This window comes from Tupaia chinensis, unplaced genomic scaffold, assembly GCF_000334495.1.
Source record: "Tupaia chinensis unplaced genomic scaffold, TupChi_1.0 Scaffold000231_1, whole genome shotgun sequence".
NCBI classification, from domain to species: Eukaryota; Metazoa; Chordata; class Mammalia; order Scandentia; family Tupaiidae; genus Tupaia; species Tupaia belangeri.
Genome location: NW_006159706.1, coordinates 1,877,273 through 1,900,149, shown reverse-complemented (window position 1 = coordinate 1,900,149; position 22,877 = coordinate 1,877,273). Strand labels below are relative to the sequence as shown.

General features: G+C 52.6%; 3 protein-coding genes across 7 annotated transcripts in view; all 3 read right to left on the bottom strand.

The window, feature by feature from the left end:
• Positions 1-15,330, bottom strand: part of MVP (major vault protein) — a 24,117-nt gene extending 8,787 nt beyond the window's left edge. Inside the window, exons 1-7 of the mRNA XM_006148180.3 lie at positions 15,021-15,330; positions 5,059-5,201; positions 4,728-4,923; positions 2,942-3,065; positions 2,703-2,834; positions 1,886-1,980; positions 1,178-1,414 (exon numbers count right to left, since the gene is read on the bottom strand). Of these exons, the coding sequence (XP_006148242.1) occupies positions 1,178-1,414; positions 1,886-1,980; positions 2,703-2,834; positions 2,942-3,065; positions 4,728-4,923; positions 5,059-5,183 (909 nt within the window). The 5' untranslated portion in view covers positions 5,184-5,201; positions 15,021-15,330. The remainder of the gene's footprint in view (positions 1-1,177; positions 1,415-1,885; positions 1,981-2,702; positions 2,835-2,941; positions 3,066-4,727; positions 4,924-5,058; positions 5,202-15,020) is intronic.
• A 118-nt stretch (positions 15,331-15,448) lies between these two features.
• On the bottom strand, positions 15,449-18,815 carry PAGR1 (PAXIP1 associated glutamate rich protein 1). Of its 4 annotated transcripts, none has more exons than XM_006148176.3 (4): positions 18,006-18,815; positions 17,415-17,497; positions 16,096-16,317; positions 15,449-15,666 (listed from the first exon to the last, which is right to left on the bottom strand). In XM_006148176.3, exons 1-3 carry the CDS (start codon positions 18,482-18,484, stop codon positions 16,118-16,120), a joined length of 762 nt encoding a protein of 253 aa, XP_006148238.1. In that variant the 5' UTR covers positions 18,485-18,815; the 3' UTR covers positions 15,449-15,666; positions 16,096-16,117. The 4 variants fall into 4 exon arrangements, with proteins under 4 accessions (XP_006148238.1, XP_006148240.1, XP_006148239.1 ...); XM_006148178.3 differs by lacking the exon at positions 15,449-15,666 and adding an exon at positions 17,699-17,895 and having other exon boundaries at positions 15,878-16,317; positions 18,203-18,815; XM_006148177.3 differs by lacking the exon at positions 15,449-15,666 and adding an exon at positions 17,699-17,898 and having other exon boundaries at positions 15,878-16,317; positions 18,206-18,815.
• A 1,588-nt stretch (positions 18,816-20,403) lies between these two features.
• Positions 20,404-22,877, bottom strand: part of PRRT2 (proline rich transmembrane protein 2) — a 7,189-nt gene continuing 4,715 nt past the window's right edge. Inside the window, exons 1-4 of one of the 2 annotated variants that reach the window (XM_006148179.3) lie at positions 22,775-22,816; positions 21,170-22,135; positions 20,661-20,793; positions 20,404-20,485 (exon numbers count right to left, since the gene is read on the bottom strand). In XM_006148179.3, coding sequence (XP_006148241.1) covers positions 20,475-20,485; positions 20,661-20,793; positions 21,170-22,072 — 1,047 coding nt within the window. In that variant the 5' untranslated portion in view covers positions 22,073-22,135; positions 22,775-22,816 and the 3' untranslated portion in view covers positions 20,404-20,474. Of the gene's footprint in view, positions 20,486-20,660; positions 20,794-21,169; positions 22,136-22,774; positions 22,817-22,877 lie in introns of those variants that run through there. The other variant, XM_027771730.1, reaches the window with a different exon arrangement.

Sequence of the window (22,877 nt, the reverse complement as noted above, 5' to 3'; positions counted from 1 at the left end):
GGAGTGCGGCGTGGCCATCCCCCCTGGGGGTGATTTCTCGCTTGCTGTCTCTCTGTCTCTGTCTGTCTGTCTGGCAAGCACACGCGCCCTATAGCAAAAATCTCTCCAAAAAAAAAAAAAAACCGAACACAAAGGCTGGAGACCTCTCCAAGTAGCCCAGGTACACATCACGTGCCCATGACCCAGGCTGCCTAAGGGCTGGAGGTGGACTGCAGCGTTGGGACCCTACTGGCGACGCATGCCCTCTTTCTCTCTTTTTTCTTTTTCCTTCGTCCAGTTTTTGCTATAGGGCACATGCCGCTCAACAGAGAGGCAGTGAGAGGGAAAGTGAGAAATCACCCCCAGGAGGGATAGTCATGCCGCAATCCCTTCTCCATTCTTCTTCTGGGACCTTGGGTGTACATACACATGTGCTTGGCATGATTTTCAAGCTACTGGGTCCAGGACTTGAACCACGATTTGCCATGTGGGAGTCCAGCTGCTTAACCACCGTGTCACCTGCTGGAACCCATATTGCGTTTTTTTTCTATAGCGGCATCATAGTTCATTGTATAGATATGCCACAATTTTTAATCCATTCAGCAATTGATGGCCATTTGGGTTGTTTCCACTTTTCTGCCTCTTGTTTTTGCAAATAAAATATTACAGGAACATGGTACTCATTTGTTTACATATGGTCTAAGCTGCTTTTACAACACAACGGCAGAGCTGCATAGTTTCAACAGAAACCATATGGCTCACAAAACCCAAAATACCTACTATCCAGCCCTTCACAAAAAGGGCGTGCCAGTCCCTGGTATTCCCACGTATAGTTCAAGAGGGGACGAGGTAGGAGGTGGAGAGAGGGGTAAACCAGGAGATTCGTTTTATGCAGGATGACAAAGGCTCTGAACAGAGATGTGAAAGAGAAGAGTTTCAAGTTCTTTGGGCACTGGGAGGAGGGAGGGACAGGAGGCTTTTCCAGAAGAGCATGTAACTGAAGGTCTGAGGAATAAATCAGGCTGTCCGGGAAGCCCACTGACAGTGTTTCAGCACACAGAACTAAGCACGCAGGCGTAAAGGTGTTTCTAGAACGTGCGTCTGGCATGGAAGGAGAGGCGGCAGGGAGGTCAGAGGGTCTCTTGGAGGCCAGGGCAGTCTCCCTCCCACAAAGACTGCGGGGATGAGGGGGGCTTACCTTGACCACACGCTTTTGCCCCAGCTGGTTCTTGCCATCCGGGCCGACTGGGTCGAGAATCACACAGTAGTTGCGGGGGCCCAGGGTGGTGATGGGTACAACCCCTAGCACCTCCTCATGGACGTCAGGCACGTGGGCCTCCGTGTCCTGCACGGTCACCAGCCATTCTTCCCCAGTGCGGCGAGCCACTCCCCTCAGGTCTCGGAAGTTCTGCCGAGCCCGGAGGTGCAGGGCTGTCTGTAGAAGATGTTGGGGTATGTGAGAAAGGTCACCTCCAGCTTCTTCAGGGGATCTGGGAACCCCACTGGCCACTATACCTCCCTGCTCAGAGTGACAATTTCTACCAACCCAGGAGGACTTTTTTACCCTTCCAAATGAGCTGGAATAGCTCTCAGGTGATCTAACCTGAAGTGCGCGCGCGCGTGTGTGTGTGTGTGTGTGTGTGTGTGTGTGACAAACAGTGCTTTTTAAAAAAGATTTATTTAATTTTATTTATTATTATTTTTAAATTTTCTATGTGCAATCAAGAGAGAGAGAGAGAAAGCAAGCCACCAGGTCTGGGACCTGCCCCGCGATTGGCAATATGGGAGTCCAGTGCCTGAACCATTACACCACTTGCTAGCCCCCAGTGCTTCTTCTCAACTCTCAACATTATCTGCCACTCGGAGTGACCCAGAGTCCCTTAACCCACACTCCCGGAGCACAAACCTTTTCCGTAAGGATCACAGCGTCCACCAAATCCAGAACCTCTTCAAACACTGCTGGGAGATACGCACCCACCGAGCGGACCAGCCATTCTTCTCCTAATACACAGGTGGAGAGGTAAAGGCCAAAGGTCACCCAGCCTTCTCCCCACCGGCCCCTCCCAAGATATCAGGGGACCAGCAGGACTTTTAGGTGAAGAGGGCTGACGGGTGTTTTTGTAAGCATTCCTTTCTTTGAGGCCAGAGGAACATTAACCCCTCTCCCCTACACCCCCAGGACAGGAGAGCCCCGCTAATTTGCCCAAGTGGCTTTTGTGCCAACACCCTGCTTCTCTGAACACCAACGTTCTTCCTTCCTTTAAAATGGGCAGCAGAAACACCTCTCAGCGCTGTACATGTCATTGAGGTTTTGGAGAAGCTGGGGTACCGGGGCACACGTCCAGGCTTTGCCCTGCCAGGCCACACACCCAGAGCAAGCAATCTAACTTCAGGACCTCGGTTTTGTCGCATGGAAGCCTCGAGGTCTGGGATCTAAACAAGTTACCATTCGTTCAGCTTTTGAACCCTGCCTGGCATCGAGTGAACACTGTACTGGTTCACCGTATCCAAATATCCAGAACCAGATACGACATGGCTGCTGCCCACAGCTCTGGGTGAAGGGCTGGAACCAAGCTAGAGCTGGCGTTAGGTGGAGCAGGAGCCTCTGCAGCTCCAAGAGACACCGGCTCAGCGCCTCCCCTGGGGCTTCCCTCCCCCAGCTTTTCCGGCATTCTATACCCTCCTGCCCGCCCAGCCACCCCCAGTGACCCTTAGGACCCCACCTGTCACCCTCTCCTTGCCATCCCGGTCCCAGCACTCCTTGCGGGCCCTCAGTCGCAGGGCCTGGTTCTGCCTGATGATCGTGGCCTGAATGATCTCCACGACCTCCACCTCCTTCCGGGGGATGTACGTGCCTGACAAGGGAAGACCATGTGGAGGTTAAAAGGCCAGAACGTCAGGGCTATGGGGGAAAGGTAGAAAGCTCCTGACACACCTCGGGCCTGAGGGAGACAGAACTCACCAGGTCCTTCAAACAGCCACTCATCTCCTGCCACCACCTTATCCCCGTTCTTATCCTCAAAGTCCAGCAGTGCCTTCAGATGGAGCGCGGTATTGGGCAGGACCACCTGCAGGGGGGTGATGTCCTAGGAGGGAACAAGGGGGTCATGGGGCATTCTGTGCTGTGACCCAGGGGTCAGATATGGTGCTCTGGAGGTCAGAACCCACAGCAGCAATCTTCACGTGTCCCAAAATAAGACCCTGGTGGAAGGTACAGGAAGGGGTGGTCCCAAGACCATCTGGTCTGAAGAACTAAGGGATGGAGGTGACCATCCACTGTGGATGAGCTGAGAACGCTCCTCCCACTGGAGAAAGTGCTTAGGAGCTGTTTAGAGCTACCAAGAGGGGGACTGAGTGGAGAGTTTGTTGGGAGATGTGGAAGAAACCTCTGGAAGGCAGGGAGGAGGAAGGCTTTTATCCTTATCCTTAGGAAGCTTTTAAATACTGGTTCGCAGCTACCTTTAGTCCTGCCACTTCCCAGCCAGAGGGCGATTCCTACCTTTCTCCCATAGCCCTGGTCTGACGTATGTCCTGGATAGAGATTTTTTTTTTTTTTTTAAACTTTCGTGTTGACAGTTTCAGACTTACAGTAAAGTTGCAAAAACAGTATAAGAATACCTATATACTCCTCACTTAGACTCCTTAAGGGTTAATGCTTATATCATCCATTTTTTTTCTTCTTTTTCTTAGTTATTTCCATAGGCAACAGAAAGAGAGAGAGAGAGAGAGAGAGAGAGAGAGAGAGAGGGATGGCACCCCCCGAAAAGTCCTGATGCTGCAATCTCTAGCTCCAGGTGGCCTCAGATCATGGGCACGTGCCACAGTCTGGCCTCTCTTTCTACACACACACACATGCACACACACATGCGCACACACACACACACACCTCCCTCAGATGGACTTAAATGCTCATCTGCTGTGCCTTCAGAAGATCCCCCTGGATCGTGCTCTTTTGCATGCAGGTCAGCACTGCTTAGTAGAGGAACTCAGAGGAAGAAAGCAAAGGGCCCGTGGGGGTTCCAGCAGTAACTCTGTGTTCTCCGATTCTGAACCCACACTGGAAGGTTCCAGGTTTGAGTCTTGAGGTCTTACTGTACACACTGGTCACATGTGTGTGCACGTGCACATACACACACACGCCCATGACCCAGGCCGGCCCAGGCTGGAAGTGGATCGTGGTGTGAGGACTCTGTTGGAGATACCTTTCTGTCTCATGGAAGAGTGAAAATAACAGCAGAAAGTGACAAGAAGGTCAAGGAGGAAGTGGTTCAGGAAAGGAGGGCGAGATGCCGACTTGCTCACATCTAAGGCCAAGGCCAACACGGACAAGGCCTGGTTACACGTGTGAGCTCGCAATGGCTTCCCGTGGAAGTCGTAGGCTTCTGACCTGGGCCTCATCTTGTCCATTCTTGCTTTGTCACTGCCCACAGTACTGGTTTCTAGCACCGTTTGAGTGAACGATGTGCTTACTGTTGGCAGAAATTATTTAGTGCCAACCTAGCTGTGAGCTTCCGGCAGGATCTGGTGAAATGGGCCAATAGTTCTCAGAGGGGCAGGTCTGTTTGGGGGATGAATGGAGGAAGGGGTGGTTGGGGGAGGTGGCGGGGGGGCAACGAGTCACTTGTGCCCCTTGTGAGAGCAGGCAGATGCCCCTCCGGCTCTCCCTGCTGTGCCTTCAGAAGGCAGCACAGAGCCCTAGGACAAAGTGACAGGACAGGTGAGGAGTCTGGGGACGGTGAGGCAGGTACCTTTTCCAGCATTTCCCCAGGGTACAGGGGAAAGGGGTCCTGGGCCAGCCGGATCTCTAGGTCGGCATGGCGAAGCCGGACTTGCCCTGTGACGTCGAACAGCACCGCACCCTGGGCGTCCCGGGACACAGGGTTGGCCACCGTGCAGTAGTGGCGTGGGGGGACAGTCACCATGCGCATGGGGGCAAACAGAACCCTGTTGGAGGGTGAGAAGACATGTGAGGACCTTCCCATTTCTCGGCGACTCTCACTTGGGGACAGGGATGAGGAGGATGAATGTGCCAGCCAGACCAGCAGGCCCCCCGTGCCCCACGGGCCCCCAAACACCAACCTCTCATTGTCCTGCCGGATGTAGGTCTTGGGCCCAACCTCCACGCGGGACACATTGCTGTTCTGATCCAGCACATGGATGTAGTGGTACGGGGGGATGCGTATGATGGACTCTTCAGTTGCCATGGTGACTGCAGCTCAGGGCTAAGTGGAGTGCAGGACAGGCAGGGAGAGGACACAGGTGAGCACAGGGGTGGGGTGAGGCCGGCATGACCCTGAGAATGGCTGTGGGTGGGAGAGCCTGGGCCCTCCCTTCTGAGCTCAGTCTGTCCCACCTTCCCTGTCCCCTGTCCCCATGCCCACCTCTCCCTTTCTTCCTTTTTTTTTTTTTTTTTAAATCTGCTATGAAGTGTGTGTGCTTACTATGGAGACACGAAGACACACACACACACACACACACACACACACACACACACAGACAGGAGGAGAGAGAAAGTGAGAAAGCACCCCAGGAGGGATGGCCATTCCTCAATCCCTTCTCTCAGGGTGCTGAGCATGCACACGCATGCTCCCGGTGTGTTTTCCAAGCCACTGGGTCTGGAGTGAAACCGCTGTTGGCCCTGTGGGATCCGGTGGTCTTTGCCACACCACCCGCTGGCCCGTCCTTTCTTCCTCCCATTCAGGACAACACCGTGCATTACACCTCACCTGTGCCAGGAACTGCTTGACGCAGTTAACCAAAGCCCAGGGTTTTGTTTTGCCAATTCCTTGCCCTCGTTCTCCACAACCTCCCCCTAAACTGGCTGTAGCATGGGAAAGGTTTTAGATCAAACTGTCCCAGCCCCAGACTTCTGAGTTCTGGGAGCTCTCTGGCTCTTCCAGAGGCAGGCGGCCTTCACAGCAGTGCTGGATCCTTAGGGCCGGCTGTGTTCAAATGTTAGCCCAGAGCCAAAGGGTATTTGCATGGTCTTTGCCCATATCCCTCCCTGTTTCAGTGCTTTAAACAATCCTGGGATTAACTTTTTTTTTTTTTTTTTAAATTAGGTTTTTGTCATAGGGCACATGTGTTTGCTAGAGAAACAGAGAGAGGTAGAGTGAGAAATCATCCCCGGGGGATGGCCATGCTGCAATACCTTCTCTAGTCTCCTCTTGAGATTTTGGGCATGCATACATGGGTGCCTGGTGCGATTTTCAAGCTGCAGGATCCAGGACTCGAACCACAGTCAGTCATGTGGGAGTCCAGTCCTTGGGTGAACTACTGAGACTCAGCTTACCTCTTACGGAAGGGATCCCTGACAAAACTGCTGTTCCCATTGAATCAGTTGGATGAGAAATACAACAAATCATTCTAGGCCTTTCCTCCCTAGCTCTTTCACCCTCAGCTCTCTGCTGCAGTTGGGAGGGGAAGGGATGGGGGTAGAGGCTGGGGTGGGGAGGAAAAAGAAGGGAAAGAAATTATTGCTTTCTACCTACCCCCATCCTACCTGCTTCTGAAACCTGCTTGGCTCAGGCAGCACTTGGCCTACTCAGGAATGTCTGCCCCCTTGGACTTTGGAATGCCCCTTTGTCAAAAGGAACCGAGTTTACTAGATGACACAGAGCCTTGTCTTTGGAGACATTGGCCAGACATTTTTGAAGCTTTTGTGGCAAAACTAGGAAAAGCTGAATAGCCTGCCACATCCCACCACTCTCCATCTCCAGAGCATCCCTGGGCCATCCATGCTCTGTCATCCGCCTGGCTCCTGTTCAAATCCCTCAAACTCATCATAGTCCAGCAGAACTTTCTACACTGATGGGGAGATTCTAAATCTGCTCTGACTGTAGGTTAGCCCCAAGTTTCCACTGAACACTTAAGAAGTGGCTAGCTGGGGCCGGCGGGTAGCATGTTGGTTGAGGGCCCTGGACTCCCACATGGCCGACCACGGTTCAAGTGCCTGACCTGGTGACTTGCTTTTCTCACTTTCTCTCTCTCTCTCTTGCTCTCTGTGGTTAAATTAAAAGAAATAAATACAAAGTTAAATAATTATCTGAGGAATTTTTATTTTTTGGAGAGTTGTTTTTTTTTTTTTTTTTTTTTTCACTATAGGGGGTATGTGCTCACTAGAAAGACAGAGAGACAGAAAGCAAGAAATCACCTCCCACCCCCGGGAGGATGGCCACACTGCAATCCCGTCTCTTCTTCTCTTTGGATCTTGGGCACGCACGAATACACGCCAGGTGCGAGTTTAAGCCACCGGATCCAGGACTCGAACTGCAGTCGACTATATGGGAGTCCAGTGACATAGCCATTACGCCAACTGCTGGTTCAAGAGATGAACTTTTTTAAAAAAATTAAAGATCCAATATCTCATTTTAAAATAAAAGCAATTAATTTTTTTTTCCAATTTTCAGTTTGCTAATGTGCTTACTGGAGGGCAAAAAAAAAAAAAAAAAAGTGAGAAAGCACCCCCATGAGGTTGGCAATGTTGTAATCCCTTTTCTTTCATTTTTCCTTCCTTTCAGATTTTGCACACACACACGCGTGCTTGGCGTGTCTTCCAAGTCAACGGGTCCAGGTTATTAACTCTGCAGTCCACCTTGTGGGATCCAGCTGCCTTAACCATTACAGCATCAGCTGGTCCAAATAAAGACAATTTTTTTAAAAAGGCAGCATTGTATAATGGTTAGGGACAAAGATTCAGACCAAGACTGGCTAGGCTCCCAACTCTGATTTGTTCTTCAGTTTCCTTAATGTCCAAGCTCCTTCTGAAAGGAGCTACAGTATTCGTCCGTTTTCCTGGTACCCTTTCTCCATCAGAGGGATGTCATTCTGCTCCTCCTTTTAACCTGCAGCTCTGTATGAGATTGCATCTTGATACTGTTCTGTTGCTCATTTATGAGAGACTATTTTGCCTTAAATTGTAAGGTGGTGGCTTTTCTAATGCCAGAGCTCCCTCTTTTGTTCACGAGCTCCCTCTCCTACTGCACGAGAACAGAGAGCTTTCTGATTTGACTGTTTTTCTGCCCACTCTCTCCTACACTGTCTCTTTCCTTCCTCTTCATTGCCCCTTCCTGCTCGGATTTGCATCCTCGCCCCAGGTGCTCTGATGTGGGCCTGTGTTCTAGAAATGCTACTCCAAGAGGCCACAGGCTGGGAGGCTGTCTGGATCTCGGCTCTAACCCTTATGCAATGGCCAGCCTTAGATAATGCTTTGACCTCTCTGTACCTCTGTCTTCATCTACAAAGTGGGAACAGACACAGCATGTCCTCTGGCCTTTCGAGGACCGAGTTACTACATAACGCAGATGGAGCTTGGGTCTTAGTAGGCATGATGGATTTAATGCGGAGGAGGGAAGAGCACCCAAGATCCAACTTTCCTGTCTAGTGAGGGACTGGGGATGTGGCCAGCACCAAAGGCCCCCTACCCGACCTGACACTCTGGTTTAACCTTTGCTTGTTTACTGCTCAGGAAGGTGGCAAGTCTTGGTCACCCCAGCTGTGGGGCCAGAACAGCAAAGTGGGGGCATCTGACAGCCAAGCAAAGCCTCTTTCAGCTGCATCTCTGCCAGGTTCGCTGCAGGGTAGAAACCTGGCCAGGAAATCAGATAGGGGAAGAGGAAGGGCCAGGGCTGGAGGCGGAGGTGCGGACAGGGCTCGGAGGCCCCCCAGGGAAGATGTGAACTCTAGAAGGCCACGCAGGGTTGAGAGCAAGCTCTGGGAAGAGCCTCCATTGGCTCCTTGTTGGATGATCTTCCTCCCCCCCACTGCGGGGCCTCTCCACCATCTGCTGCCCCAGCTGGGCCCAGTTGGAGGGCAAGAGCCTGGCCCAGCTCAGTGACTCAGCGAGAGTCATCCTCACGGCCGATCAAGCTGGTTGAGCCCTTGCCATCAGCCTTTGCTTCGGGACCAGGACCAGGTCTTACCTCTCTGACCACCCACCCACCATGCCTGAAAGCTCTTACTTCTACCTAGAGCACCAGCTGGGCCACCCAGAACAGGTGTTGTTCTGTGCTCGCCATCCACGGAGGTGAGCCAGGAAACTGACTCAGGCAGGGGATTCATGACAAGTCTCAGATTTAGACTTTTGTGGTTTACCAGATGACATGTACAGCCGGAGCATTTTACTTCCAATAAATACGTCAGGGCTCTCGCTAGATAATGATCGACCTTTGGAAGGTCCTGCCCAGTCCTCAGGTGTGATCTGAGCTCTCCAAATCCACTCACCCACCCATCTCCCTTCAGTCCTTGCTTCTGAGATCTGCCCCTACTCAGCTCTTCTCTGGGTACATGTCCAGTCCTGCCTGATCACGCCTCCCTCACACATCACGAGGGTCCTGCAAGAGTCACAGCCCTAAGGGGGAGATGAGCAGAGAAGAAAACAGCCTCTCAGGCAAAAGCTGGGCTTATCCTTTAGTTAAAAAAGGAGCCCCTCACCCTACTCACTTTTTAAAAATTATTTAATTTTATTTATTCAATCATTTATTTTTAGTTTAAAAAGAGAGAGAGAAAGTGAGAAAGCAAGCCACCAGGTCACGGACTTGTACCGTGGTCAGCCATGTGGGAGTGTCCAGCACCTTAACCTCCATGCCATCTGCTGGTCCTGCTAATCACTCTTTTAAAAAAATGTCTATTTATGAGGTGGTGTAGTGAAGATGCTGGATTCCCACATGGCTGACCGCAGTTCAAGTCTCAGACCTGATGGCTTGAAAATCACACCAGGCACAAGCGTGTGTGTGAGCCAGAATTCAAGGCCATCCCCCGTGGGGGATGACTTCTCATTTTCCTTCTCTGTCTCTCTCTGATGAGTACATGCGTCCCATGGCAAAAATCTCAAAAAATATATATTTTAAAATCTATTTCTCCTATGAAAGGGAGACAGACACTCCCAACAGGGTCTTCACACTGCAATCCTACCCTGGCCTCAGCCAGCCAGGATCACAGGCACATATGGGTCCTGTGTGCACAGGGAGACCTCAGGATGCAAACTCAAGACCTTCCCACATGGCCTCATTGTCTTGGAACTTTGGTGCCATGGGCCCATCTCTCTTGTGCTCTTTTTTGAAAGATGTTTGCTATAGGTCATGTGCATTCACCAGAGACACAGAAAACAAGAAGTCACCCCCCAGGTTGTATGGGCACACTGCAATCCCTTTTATCCCATTCTCCTCTGGGGATTTTGGGCATGCACGCACATGCACCTGATATGTGTCAAGCTGCTGGGTCCAGGACTCAAACTGTGGTTGACTATATGGGAGTCCAGCAATGTAACTGCTATGCCATCTGCTGGAACCTCCCTCTCTTTAACTTGCTATAGTGTGTGTGCACTTGCCAGAGAAACAGAGAGAGAGGAAAGTGAGAAATCACCTCCCAGGGGCATGGCCACCTCTCAATCACTTCTCTTCCATTCTCTTAGGATTTTGGCCATGGACACCCAGCGTCTTTTTAAGAAAAGTTTGTTATTATTTTAAAAATTTCTATAGGGTATGTGCATTCAGCAGAGAAAGTGAGAAAGCAAGCCACCATGTGCAGGATTTGAACCAGTTGGTTGTATGGGAATCCAGAGCCCCAACCACTACACCACCTGCTGCTGTCCTCCAGCATATTTTTCAAGCTGCCATATCTGGGACTTGAACAATGCAGTCGGCCATTTGAGATCCAGCTGCCTTAACCTTCACATCACCTTGCTGGCCCCAGCCTCAGTCTCAATTCAAAGTGAAACTTATATGATAGCAAAAAAAATGATATATAAAGTCACTAATTTTGGGACTAGTAGTTAACATAATGGCTATGTCGCTGGAGTCACGGACCCGGTGGCTTAAACTCATGCCAGGCACGTATGCGTACATGCCCAAGATCCAGAGAGGAGAATGGAGGAGAAGGGATTGTGGCATGGTCATCCCCCTGGGGGGTGATTTCTCACTCTCTGTCTCTTTCTGGCGAGCACATGCCTCCTATAGCAAAAACCTCTCAAAAAAATAAAGAAAATAAAGTCACTAATTTTTATGCTTTTCAGGGTCCATTCGAAGTGGCTGACACTGCAAATCTTTTATTTTTTTTAGAGTTTTTAAAAATAATAATTTAATTAATGTATTTACTAATTTATTTTAATTTGCCCAGAGAGGGATGGAGTGAAAGAGAGAAAAGGAAAGTGATAAAGCAAGCCGCCAGGTCTGGGACTTGAATCATGGTCAGCCATGTGGGAGTCCAACGCCCTTAACCACCACACCACCTGCTAGCCTCTTGATAGTTTTGCTTTAGGGTGTGTGCATTCACTGGAGAAAGAGAGAGAAGAAAGTGAGAAATCACCCCTTTAAAGGGATGGCCAAACCGCAATCCCTTCTCCTCCATTCTCTTTGGATTTTGGGTGGGCATGCACGTACATGCGCCCAGCATGAATTTCAAGCTGCCAGGTCCGGGACTTGAACCACAGTCAGCCACATGAGAGTGTAGCCTCAACCACCACACCACTTGCTGACACCGACACTGTGAACTGTGAACACCAAATACCAAAGCAATCACACTGTACGTGGTCTGTAGGGAGCAGCTCCCTCCCCTAGACCTGCTCCATCAATCTACATTTTAACTAGATCCCCAGCAATCTGGGCCCACATTAACTATGAGGAGCTTGGGTTCAAAGCAGCCTCTCAACCCAGGCTGGACATCAGAGTCACCTGGAGACCTTTCAAAGCCACCAGTCTCTGGTGATTCTGACTTAATTGGTCTTGGGTAGGGCCCAAGCATTGCTAGCCTTTTTTTTTTTTTTTTTTTTAAGAGATTTTTGCTATAGGGCACCTGTGCTCTCCAGAGAGACAGAAAGACAAAAAGAGACAGAAAATGAGAAATCAACCCCTGGAATGGGTGGAGGATGGCCACTCCACAATCCCTTCTTTCGGGATCTTCGGCAGGCACACACACGTAGTTTCAAGCCACTGGGTCCGGGACTTGAACCAGATCAACTACGTGGGAGTTCAGTGACACAACCACTACGCCATCTGCTGGTCCCAGCACTGCTAGTTTTAAAAGATGAACAACTCCCATGGACTCCAATGTACAACAGGGGGCGGGGGATGTCAATTCAGCAGCTTGCCACCCCCCAGCATGATCTCGGGCCATGAACTAACCCGAGTCTTCCTCTCCTGTGAGGGGGAATAAAAGTGATTGCTCTCTGAAATAAAGGGTACCGGAGAAGGGAGGATGTCTCAAATGCACTGGAGGAGCTGGATAATAGGCCAAATTACAACTACTCCCTGAGGCAGAGAACTTATTCATATTTATTCTTCTCCAGCCCCCTCCCCTATCCCAGGTACAAACAGCCCTCTTTGGTTTTCTACCCCAGAGTTCCTGGTCCAGGCAGGCCTGAAGTTGGAGGTGAGGGTGGCAACCCAACTTTGCCTTTAGAACTCTATCAACTCTAGGTCTAGGAAAAGGCATGTCAAATTCAGTATAAACAAGGACTCATCTTCAGACCTTTCCTTCCCTGATCTCAAGTTCAACATTCTACTTTGTTTAGAAAATAAGTCACATGACCCAGGAGAGCCCGAGCACCAGTTTTCACTAGGCCACTTCTGGGTTGAAACTATTTTTTAAAACTACTACTTCCTCTAGAGGACAATGAATGGAAATTGAGACATTCTCCATCACTTTAGCAGCAAGTTTTAAAAATTTTTTTAAAAAGAATAATTTTATTTAACTTTATCATTATTTTCCAGTGTGATCAGAGATTGAGAGACAAAGAAAGTGAGAAAGGAAGCCACGAGGTCTGGGACTTGAACAGGGTCAGCTCTGTGGGGGTCCAGCACTGTTAACCATCATTCCACCTGCCGGCCCCTGCAAGTCTTAGAAACTTTTAAGAGTTTTGCTTCTTCCAGCCCCAAGCAGTGGTGCTACTTGAACTGTTCAGCATCCCTAAGGAAATCTTGCCTGAGCTCCAGCCCATGGGACGGGAGCAGTTTGGTGACTTTACCAGGGTTGGGGCCAGCCTAGGACTTTGTCCTACCTCCCAGAGGCTGCCAATGGCAATCACTAAGATAAGATGGCCTCCATTAGAAATGACCCAGGAGGGGCTGGCAACTGGAGTAATTAAGGCACTAGATTCTCACATGGCTAATGGCAGTTCGAGTCCCAGACCTGATGGCTTTCTCTCTGCCCCTCTCTGGTCAAATTAAAAAATAATAAATAATTCTTTAAAAAAAAGAAAAGAAAGAAATTGGCCCAGGAGCCAATTGTCATAGAACAGTGTTTTCTAAGCTCGCCCAATAGTGGACTTGACTGGGACACTCTATCCTGTCCATGCTGTTTCCCAGAACAGAGGCAAGGCAGCTGCTCCCTTTTTTTTTTTTTAAAAAAAAAAAAACTACAGTTAACTGTAGGAGTTCTTTTTTTTTTTTTTTAATTATTTTGTTTAACTTTATTTGTTTATTTTTAATTTGACCAGAGAGGGACAGAGCAAGAGAGAGAAAGGGAAAGTGTGAAAGCAAGCCACCAGGTCTGGGACTCGAACCGTGGTCTGCTATGTGGGAGTCCAGCCCCCTGAGTCAAGGCTTCTAAGAAAGATTCTGGAACTTGTACTTCAGATGAGTGCCTCCCAAATAACAGTTCCTACCTCCTATGAACTGATTCCATGCCAGGCATTGGCACGTTTCAATTTCACAAGAACCTGGAAGTTAAGTGACTTGTTCAAGATCAGTTATCAAAGGATGAAGCCAGAATTCCACCCTGGGTAATATGACTGCAGACTCCCAAACCACAAGGCAGTGAGGCAAAAGTATTGGTAAGATTTTAGACCTAGTGGCCAGGCAGTGACACAGTGGTAACACCCACATGAGAAGGGTCCTTGTCTGTCTCTCCCTTAGCATGCCAAGCGCACGTGCACGTGGTCCTGACTGGCTGAGACTAGAGGTGATCATGGTGTGAGGGCCCTGTTGGGGGTGCCTGTCTCACTCTCCTGGAAGAGAGAAAATGTTGCTAAGTCTATAAGTACTTAAGGAACTGGGTGGGGCTGGTCACTGCCTGGGAGGACAGTGTTGATGACAGTCCAAAGGTGAGTATTTCTGCAATCTGGGCTAGTGCCAGCATCTGCTCCCCAGGACAGTACCCAACAAGGCCTGAGTACCCAGCTACCTTGGCACCCTAGGGTTGTCCCTGGGCCATCTGCTCAAGGCAGGGCAGGGCAGGGCAGGGCAGGCTACTCTACCTGCTCATGGCTACAGAGATCTGACCTGCCTCAAGTGCCCCACCCCAGAGCAGGCCAAATGCCCTGTGTGCCAAGGGTGGAACAAGAGTTTCTGGGGAGAACCACCTCGCGCAGCACATGAAGGCTACTTTTCCCACATAACCCAGGGGCCCACCAGGCAGGGAGCAGGGAACACAGAGGACGTGCACCTCAACTACCACTTCACACCCAGGTGCTTCACTGGAGGGACACAGCTCTCAGATCTGCAGAATCACAGGCTGGTAGATTCAACCCAGCTTCCGGCTTTTTACTTTCTCTTCTCTAAAAGAAAGGAACTACGTGCCTCCTGGAAGTCATGCCTAAGATCATGCTGCTAATGATTCCTCAGAGGCTCTGCCAAGGCCCACAGTTGGTCGAGGCTTAAATGGGGCAGCAGAAAGGTCTCACTGATAAGAGTTGAGGGGTCTCAGTGGGGACAAGGTACATTCTAAAAGCTCAAGGGGACAGGCCGAAGCCTGATCCCCAGGAAGAGGAAACAGGTGAGCACAGAAAAGACCATTCTAATGGAGTGTCAAGGGAACCCTCATCCTGGGTTCCACCTTACTTCCTAAGTGGGCCCCTTAATTCGCACAAGCTGGAGATGGAGGTGGGGGGAAGGGCATAGGGAAGTTGACCTAGCAACTCCAGTGAGAGGAAAACCTCCCAAACCAAAGCCTCTGCCCACCTTCCATCCCCCTTTCATAGTAAGAAGTCTTCCTTACCCAAGCAGAAGCAAGGCCCTAGAGAGCAGGACAGGGAGGGACAGAGCCTGGAGGGGCACAAAGACCTCCCGCCACGGATTTAGGTTTGGGGTTCGATATGAGGTACTTACATCTAGAAGTGTAGCTGGCTGTGAGACTCCTCAGACCAGGAAACTCCCTCACCCAGCCTTGGGGATCACTTCCCGGCAGGGCAGGGCGGGGATAGGCCGGCCCAGGGGTGGGGCTTGGGTATTTAAAGGGCCCTGGCAACTGGCTCTCAATTTCTCCTGTGAACCTCTTCACCCTGCAGCTGAAGTGTTTGCAGTGATTCAGTGCCTGCAGCTGAGTGATTCTGCACTCAGGAATTTCTGCCTCAGAGCCAGCTGGCAGCACTGGGATGAGGCTGTGCAGGGTCAGAGGACCTGAGGTGGAAGTGACAAGTGCTGCCCAGGTTCACCTCTGCCCCATCTGGCTGTAATTGTCCAATCCGGGCAAATACAAATCTGTCTCTCATCTCCCATATGGCCAATTGTTTAGGCACCAGCTGCAGCCCCACCTCTTAAGAGACTATAATGCTACATCTTTTATTTTTACTTGGAAAATTCAGCGTTGGTCTCCAAATAGATGCTCTACAGAAAACACACACACGTATGAGCACACACTCCCCCCTTCCTGCAAGGTGCTGCAACGGGAGCCTGGGATTGCTCTTTCTCTCCCGTTTTCCAGATTCCAGGTTAGGAGAGCAGGGCCCAGGCCCTGCCCGACAGTCTCTGCATCCTAGAGGCAGCAATGGCAGGAGTCAGCACTTTTCCTGTAGCGCACTGGGATGAGGCTGTGCAGGGTCAGAGGACCTGAGGTGGAAGTGACAAGTGCTGCCCAGGTTCACCTCTGCCCCATCTGGCTGTAATTGTCCAATCCGGGCAAATACAAATCTGTCTCTCATCTCCCATATGGCCAATTGTTTAGGCACCAGCTGCAGCCCCACCTCTTAAGAGACTATAATGCTACATCTTTTATTTTTACTTGGAAAATTCAGCGTTGGTCTCCAAATAGATGCTCTACAGAAAACACACACACGTATGAGCACACACTCCCCCCTTCCTGCAAGGTGCTGCAACGGGAGCCTGGGATTGCTCTTTCTCTCCCGTTTTCCAGATTCCAGGTTAGGAGAGCAGGGCCCAGGCCCTGCCCGACAGTCTCTGCATCCTAGAGGCAGCAATGGCAGGAGTCAGTACTTTCGCTGTCGGGGGAAGAGACTACTCCCTGAGGACCGGAGTGGGGGGCTGTTGGGGCCGGGATCCTCTGAGTCCAGGCTGAAGAGGTCCCTCCCAGTCCGAAGGATCTGCTCTTCCAGCTTCTTGTGTCTCTTCATGTCTGAGAGGACCTTGTCCAGGCGGGCCTCCCGTTTCTGGCTCCGGGCTGAGCTTCCTGAAGAAGGTAGGAAACGTGGAAGGGCTTGAGGCAGTGTGTGCCAGACCTGCCTGGATCTTACGCCTCCCTGGGGAGCCAAACACCCAGGTTTCTAGGCCTCTGTCATGGCGGTTCTGAGGTTTGGGATTGGGCTGCATATAGGGTAGGCACTGGAAGTCTTGACTTATGAGAAGGCACCTGTAATGTGAAGACCAGGGGCAGCATATTGGGTGAGGAAAGAGAAGGTGCAAAGGCTTCAGGGCAGGAATAGAGAGGTCTGTTCAAAAAAGAATGTGGGAAACAGGGCTGGGATTCTCCCTCAACATGCTCTTCCCCCAGTGATAGAATCCTTTGGGGGATTTGAAGAGTCACATGCTTTCTTTTTAAGATACCACTGCAATCACTGGGACTGGAAGCAGGGAGACCAGTTAGGAGATACCGCCAACTACCCACACAAGAAAGACAGTGGTTCATATGAAGGTGGAGCTGAAGGTGGCAAGTGTCGAACAGAGTTGGAAATGCCCTGGAGGCAGAGCAAGGTGGGACTTGCATGTTCTGGTAAGGGAAATGGAAGTTAAGAAAGCCTCCAAGGGTAAATTCTAAGAGGGCATGTGGGGTAGGAAACTGGGTCAGATTAGGTGATGTACACAGTAGTTCAGGGATATGACTCTAGGTAATAAGGAATCACCCTGAGAGTTTGGACTTCCCTGATGACAAAAGGAATGGGGGACATGCCAGAATTAACTGTGATTTTTTTTTTTTTTGAGTGGTTTTTGCTATAGCGCGTGTGCGCTTGCCAGAAAGGCAGAGAGAGAGACAGAGAGACAGCGAGAAATCACCCCCCAGAGGTGATGGCCACACTGCAATCTCTTCTCCTCTCGGGATCTTGGGCACGCATGCACATGCGTCTGGCGTGAGTTTAAGACACCAGGTCCGGGACTCAAACCGCGGTCGACTACATGGGAGTCCAGCGACATAGCCATTATGCCAACTGCTGGTCCCTGTGATGATTTTTAAAGACAGGCTATTAACCTACACCACAGAGATGGAGACATTTAGGGTAACTGAGAGCAGAGGCCCTTTACCTCCCCCCAACTCTCTGCCCTTGTCTGTACCTGGTGTGCGTCTTCGGTCAATTAGAGAGTCCTTGGGAGTCATTGGCTCATCATCAAAGTCAAATTCGGTAGGCATGTGCGGTCTGAGACAGGTGAGGAGAGAAAAGGTAAGAGTAGCTTTACCAAACACCCACAGGCATGCCTCTCCTCAGGCTGCAGAATTCTCCTCTCCTACTCTTTTCCCTCCCCTCCACCTTCCATACTGCTGATTTGCACCCCCCCCCCCATTTTCCTTGGGCATCAGAGGACTAGCCCAAGGACAAGGTGTAGGGGTGTGATCTCACTTTTCCTCTTCCTCTTCTTTGGCCTCTGGCTCCTCGTCTGATCTCTCCTCTTCACTCTGGGCCTCAGGCGTGGGCGGCCTACGAGGCAGGATCTCGGCTTGAAGCTCCAAGGTCCCGTGGGCAGCCAGCAATTCATAGAGCCGGAGGATTTCGGAGGGAGGGGGCATCCAGGACTGCCCATCCGCGGGCAGCTCCACCTCCTCATCGCTGCACTCCACCTTCCATACTGCGATTTGCCACCCCCCCCCCATTTTCCTTGGGCATCAGAGGACTAGCCCAAGGACAAGGTGTAGGGGTGTGATCTCACTTTTCCTCTTCCTCTTCTTTGGCCTCTGGCTCCTCGTCTGATCTCTCCTCTTCACTCTGGGCCTCAGGCGTGGGCGGCCTACGAGGCAGGATCTCGGCTTGAAGCTCCAAGGTCCCGTGGGCAGCCAGCAATTCATAGAGCCGGAGGATTTCGGAGGGAGGGGGCATCCAGGACTGCCCATCCGCGGGCAGCTCCACCTCCTCATCGCTGCAGGGCACGCACCAGTCCTCGGATTCTCCCTCTGCATGCTCTTCCCCCGAAGCGCTGGGGGCTTCCTGTGCCTCGTCGGTCCCGGACCCCTCACGCTCGGCTTCCTCCCCGCCTCCTTCCCCCTCTGCCTGGGCCTTACTGGCCAAGACAGAGGGGCCTCCGGTATCCTCCACGGCTAGAGCCTGGAGACCAGAGGTCACTTCCCCTTCTTCAGACAGTGGCATCGTGGTGGTGGCCGAAATGTCTCCATGACTCCGGGTAAGGGACATAGGCCCCTAGAGAAGGAGCCTTACAGTAACAGAAGATGCTGGAGTACTAAGCTAGGGTCTACCCCCAAGGGGTCGGGCTTTCCTGGGGTGCCTAAATGTCTCTCTTCCGCTGCCAGATGGCGCTTCCCCAACAGGAGGTGCTGAGTCCCTTCCAAGGATCCCGCCCCGCAGATCAAGATCTGGTATTCCGACGTTCCCTGGGGCCCCAAAAACCACTTCCCGAGGCAAAGACTGCTCTTCTTGCCTTCTCACCCCGCCTCTCCACACCTGGACGCGACACTACACAAACCTCGCAGTTCGGGGTTGCGTCAACTGATCAACTGAGCCGCCGTACGCACCTGGAGGTAGGACCCGCCTCCCGGGCTGCGCGAGGTCACAGTACGCAGGCGCACAGAAATGGCGCGGGAGGCTTCGCTCTAGTCAAAGTTACTTGGAAGAGGAAAGCGGGGAAGGCTTGCACATGCGCAGTTAGGCGCTCAGGCACAACAGGCTTCGGCCCATAGTAAAGATGGCTACTGGGACGGCGCATGCGCACACCCAACCCCCACCCCCACCCGGGATCTGGCGACTAGAGGTAGTACCATTGACCCGGCAGGACCGACGCAGGGACCAACTGAGATTGGAGGCAAATATCATGCAGTCTCCGTTTATTGGTGTTTCAGACTCATGCAGCATCCGGCATACAAAAAGGGAGAATTAGTTTTCTTTATACTTTTTTTTTTTATATAGAATTTTAGGTTCCCCCCCCAAGGCTTTTTTTAGAAAACAACCCGACAACTCCGAACAGTGTCGTAGCTCGGTCCCCGCCTCCTCAGCCTGCTGTCGCGTGCAACAAACCTCCCTAGTCCACTTAGAAAATAATTATAGAGCTCCCTGTCCCTCCCTCGCTCCCAGCAGCTGGGAGCTTTGGTCCTATTTTTTGGATTCTTTCGTTACAAAGCACGTGAACGACCTGAGCCCCAACACCTTCAAGAAAGAAACTCTGGATTAAAAATCTCAGATGGGTGGGTCAACTGCTGCGCCCCTCCCTTCTGCCCTGTACCTGTTTGGAACTAGTGCTCCCCACCCTAGCAGAAGTCCCCACAGGAGGCCTGGCTTGCCAGCTTTTCGATCTCAAGGCTCCTAGCGGGGCGTCAGGGCCTGGTAGTCCCAGCAGAGAACAGTCGGAGCCCAGGGCTACGGCGCCCTCTCCCGACCCTGCTCCCCTCCCCCAGCCTGATCTAAGTGCTGGAGTTTTTGCAGAATAAAAGGTGGCAGGGAGGTGGAGTAAGTGATGGTAAAGGGAGATGAGGCAAGAAGAGGACCAGAGTGAGGTATGTGGAGAAGGGGAGATGACAAGGGAAGGAAGAAAGGAAATGAGGAAGATGCTGAGACAGTGAAGGTTGGGAGAGGGAGGCCAGGAAGGACAGTCAGAATTCTGGCAGCTGGAAGGAGTGCAAGGAGGGTGGGAGAGATGCAGGGAGGGAAAGTGTTTGGGAGTTGCTCAGGGAGGTTTCCATAGTGCAGGAAGGTTCCAGAAGTGCAGGAAGAGGGAGATCAAGAGGCAAGAGGAGACGCAGGCAGAAGTGCAGGGAGATTGGAGACAGTGCAGGGAGAAGGGAAGCCTACGGTTGGCAGAGGAGCCTGGCAGGATGCAGGAGCAGGAAAGAAGCTGTAAACAAGGTCGCTCAGGCTCCCTTGGTCCCTAGGGGTGGGGGCCAGGGCCATCAGGTTCCAGAAGTGCAGGAAGAGGGAGATCAAGAGGCAAGAGGAGACGCAGGCAGAAGTGCAGGGAGATTGGAGACAGTGCAGGGAGAAGGGAAGCCTACGGTTGGCAGAGGAGCCTGGCAGGATGCAGGAGCAGGAAAGAAGCTGTAAACAAGGTCGCTCAGGCTCCCTTGGTCCCTAGGGGTGGGGGCCAGGGCCATCAATTGGGCTCCCCCCAGGGGAGGGATGGACCCAAGGCAGCTCCCAACAGGAAGAAAAGTCTTGGAATGCAGGGCAGAGCCCCTCACTTATACACTGTGGGAAGGAGAGGGAAGGACAGACAGAGACAGGGGAGGGGGGAAAGAGGGAGACAAGGAGAGACAAAGGAGAAGTAGGGAGAACAGACAGGAGAGAGCAGGGGCAGGGGTTAGTAAAGCTGCCCTTGTCAACCCTTCCATTCCTCCCCTACCTGTCCCAGACCCCCACTCACCGCCTAAGTTGATGACGCAGGAGGCGATGATGATGAGGACCCCCCCTACCAGTGCCACGATGCTTAAGAGCTTGGCCACACGGCCCAGACGCTGGGCCCCATCCACGTCCCCCTGCTGCAGGCTGTTCCGTGACTGGGGTTAGGGTGAGGGAACGAGGTACCACGGTCAGGAGAAACCAGCCCAGCAAAGATCAGGTGAAAGAGTCATCCAGAGGAGAGAGGCCAGCCCCATGGACAGTGAGGGAGGAAGGAGGATGGGAGAGGCAGGGGAGGAGAGCACAGATCAGCAAGGCTGTGGGGAACATGTGCCTCCACATCCCTCCCACCCAAAAGGGTCAGGCAGTGGTGGCTCAGAGGTGCTGGGGAGATGCAAGCAAAGGCCCTGTAATTGGGGAAGTAAGATCCATGCAGAGGGGAGGGAAGGCATGGTTACTTCTGGGGCTCTGTGCCAGTGCTGGCAAGAAGCTGGGAGCCATAGCAGGCCTGGGCCAGGGTCCCATGGGGCTCACCATGACGGCATAAGCGAAGGCCACGATGTTGACAGGCCACATGGGGCAGAAGCAGGACAGGATGGCAAGGATGATGTAGTCCCGAGGTTTCTGGGTGCCTTCGCCCCCCTCCACCCCAGGCCCTGCCAGCTGGGAGCTGGGGTGGCGGCTCAGACTACCTCGGGGAGATCCTGGATGCCCACTGTGAGCCCTTCCTAGACGGTCCTCCTCAACCAGCTGCTGCAGCACTCGGGGGGGAGCCCCGTTGGCCGAAGAGGTTTTGGTTGAGGGTGACACATGAGGTTGGGGGGCTGGGCCCTCTTCCCCATCGCCAGCCTGCAGGGGGACCACTGCCCCATTCTCCTGCTTTTCTCCCACACTCTCCGTCACCACCTCAGGGGTGGGGTCCTCCTGGGTAGGGAGCTGTGGCTGAAGGGCTGGATTGGGAATGGGCTGAGGGTCTGGCTGGGAGTCTGGCTGGGGGTCTGGCTGGGGGTCTGGCTGGGGGGCTGGCTGGGGAGCAGATTCTGGGGCCGGCTCAGGTGGTGCTGTAGGCTCCAGCTCAGACCCCTGGTCTGCAGTGGTCTCTTTGTTCCCTTCTGGTTTGGACGCTGGCTCTTGGCATGCTTTTTTGGGGCTGGAGCTGGCTTTGGATTCCTCTCCTGGGCTTGAGCCAAGATCTGTAGCTTGGGCTGTTTCTGGGGCCCTAGCAAGGGTCTCTGTGGTGTCTGGAGCCAGCCCAGCCTTGGACCCCGAGTCCATTGGGGCCACAGTGGTGTCTGGGACTGGCTGCGGGGCTTCTGGCTGGTCTGAGACCTGGAGAGGGCCAGTTGCAGCTTCAGAATGGCCAAACCCTTCTCCCTGGGTCTTGGGACTCTCCTCGACCCCCTTGATCTCAGAGACCTCAGAGCTGCTAGCTGCCATCTTGAGGGGAGAGGGGGGAGAGCCCCTGTGGGGAGGATGGAAGAGCCGAGACAGCAGCAAATCCTGGAAGAGGAGGAGAAGGCTTAGTATAGGGAGGGAAGAGGGGCCCGTAGCACTGCAAGACCAAGAGGGCTTCGTTCCTTCTCAGGGCCAGCCTTGCCTTGCCTCTGAGGAGAACAAGAAAAGTTGGGGTTTCCTTTGCTTTAGGGTGGGACATACCAGGGGAAGAGTGCTCTATTCAGTTTTAATTCTTGGAAAGCCCTGGGAAGATTAACCCTTTGGTAAACCGGACCCTCCCCAGAGTCTCTTCCTGGGTCCACCCAACAAGCTCCCAGATGGATGCACAGATCCCAGCAGATGCTCCAGCACCCTCAAAATCAACAAGCTGTGGAAACACCCGGACATTTTGACAACAGGCTGAGCAGAGGACCCCATACTCCATTCCACTCCCTCTGCATCCTCACCTCCTCCCTGGGTACTCAGGTGGTGCAGGTTTTTTTGCTGCGCGTTTGGGGCGCAGACACCCCTACCCCTCCCTGGGAGATATGGGCATCTCCTCCGAACCCCTTTTCAGCCCTTCTCCTAGGGATTCCCTCGCCCTCGGTGGGCCGTGGCACGCCTGGCATTCCGGTGCAACCCGCCCAGCGTCAGTCAGCCGTCTGTCGGTCCACTCCTACCCGCAAGCCTTAGTCCCAGCCTCACCTCGACGCCGGTCTCCGGACTGCTCCCGCCGCCGCCGCTGCCGCCGCCCCCGTTGCAGCAGCCGCAGCCCGGGAGGGAGCAAGGCAGCGAGGGAGGGAGGGGG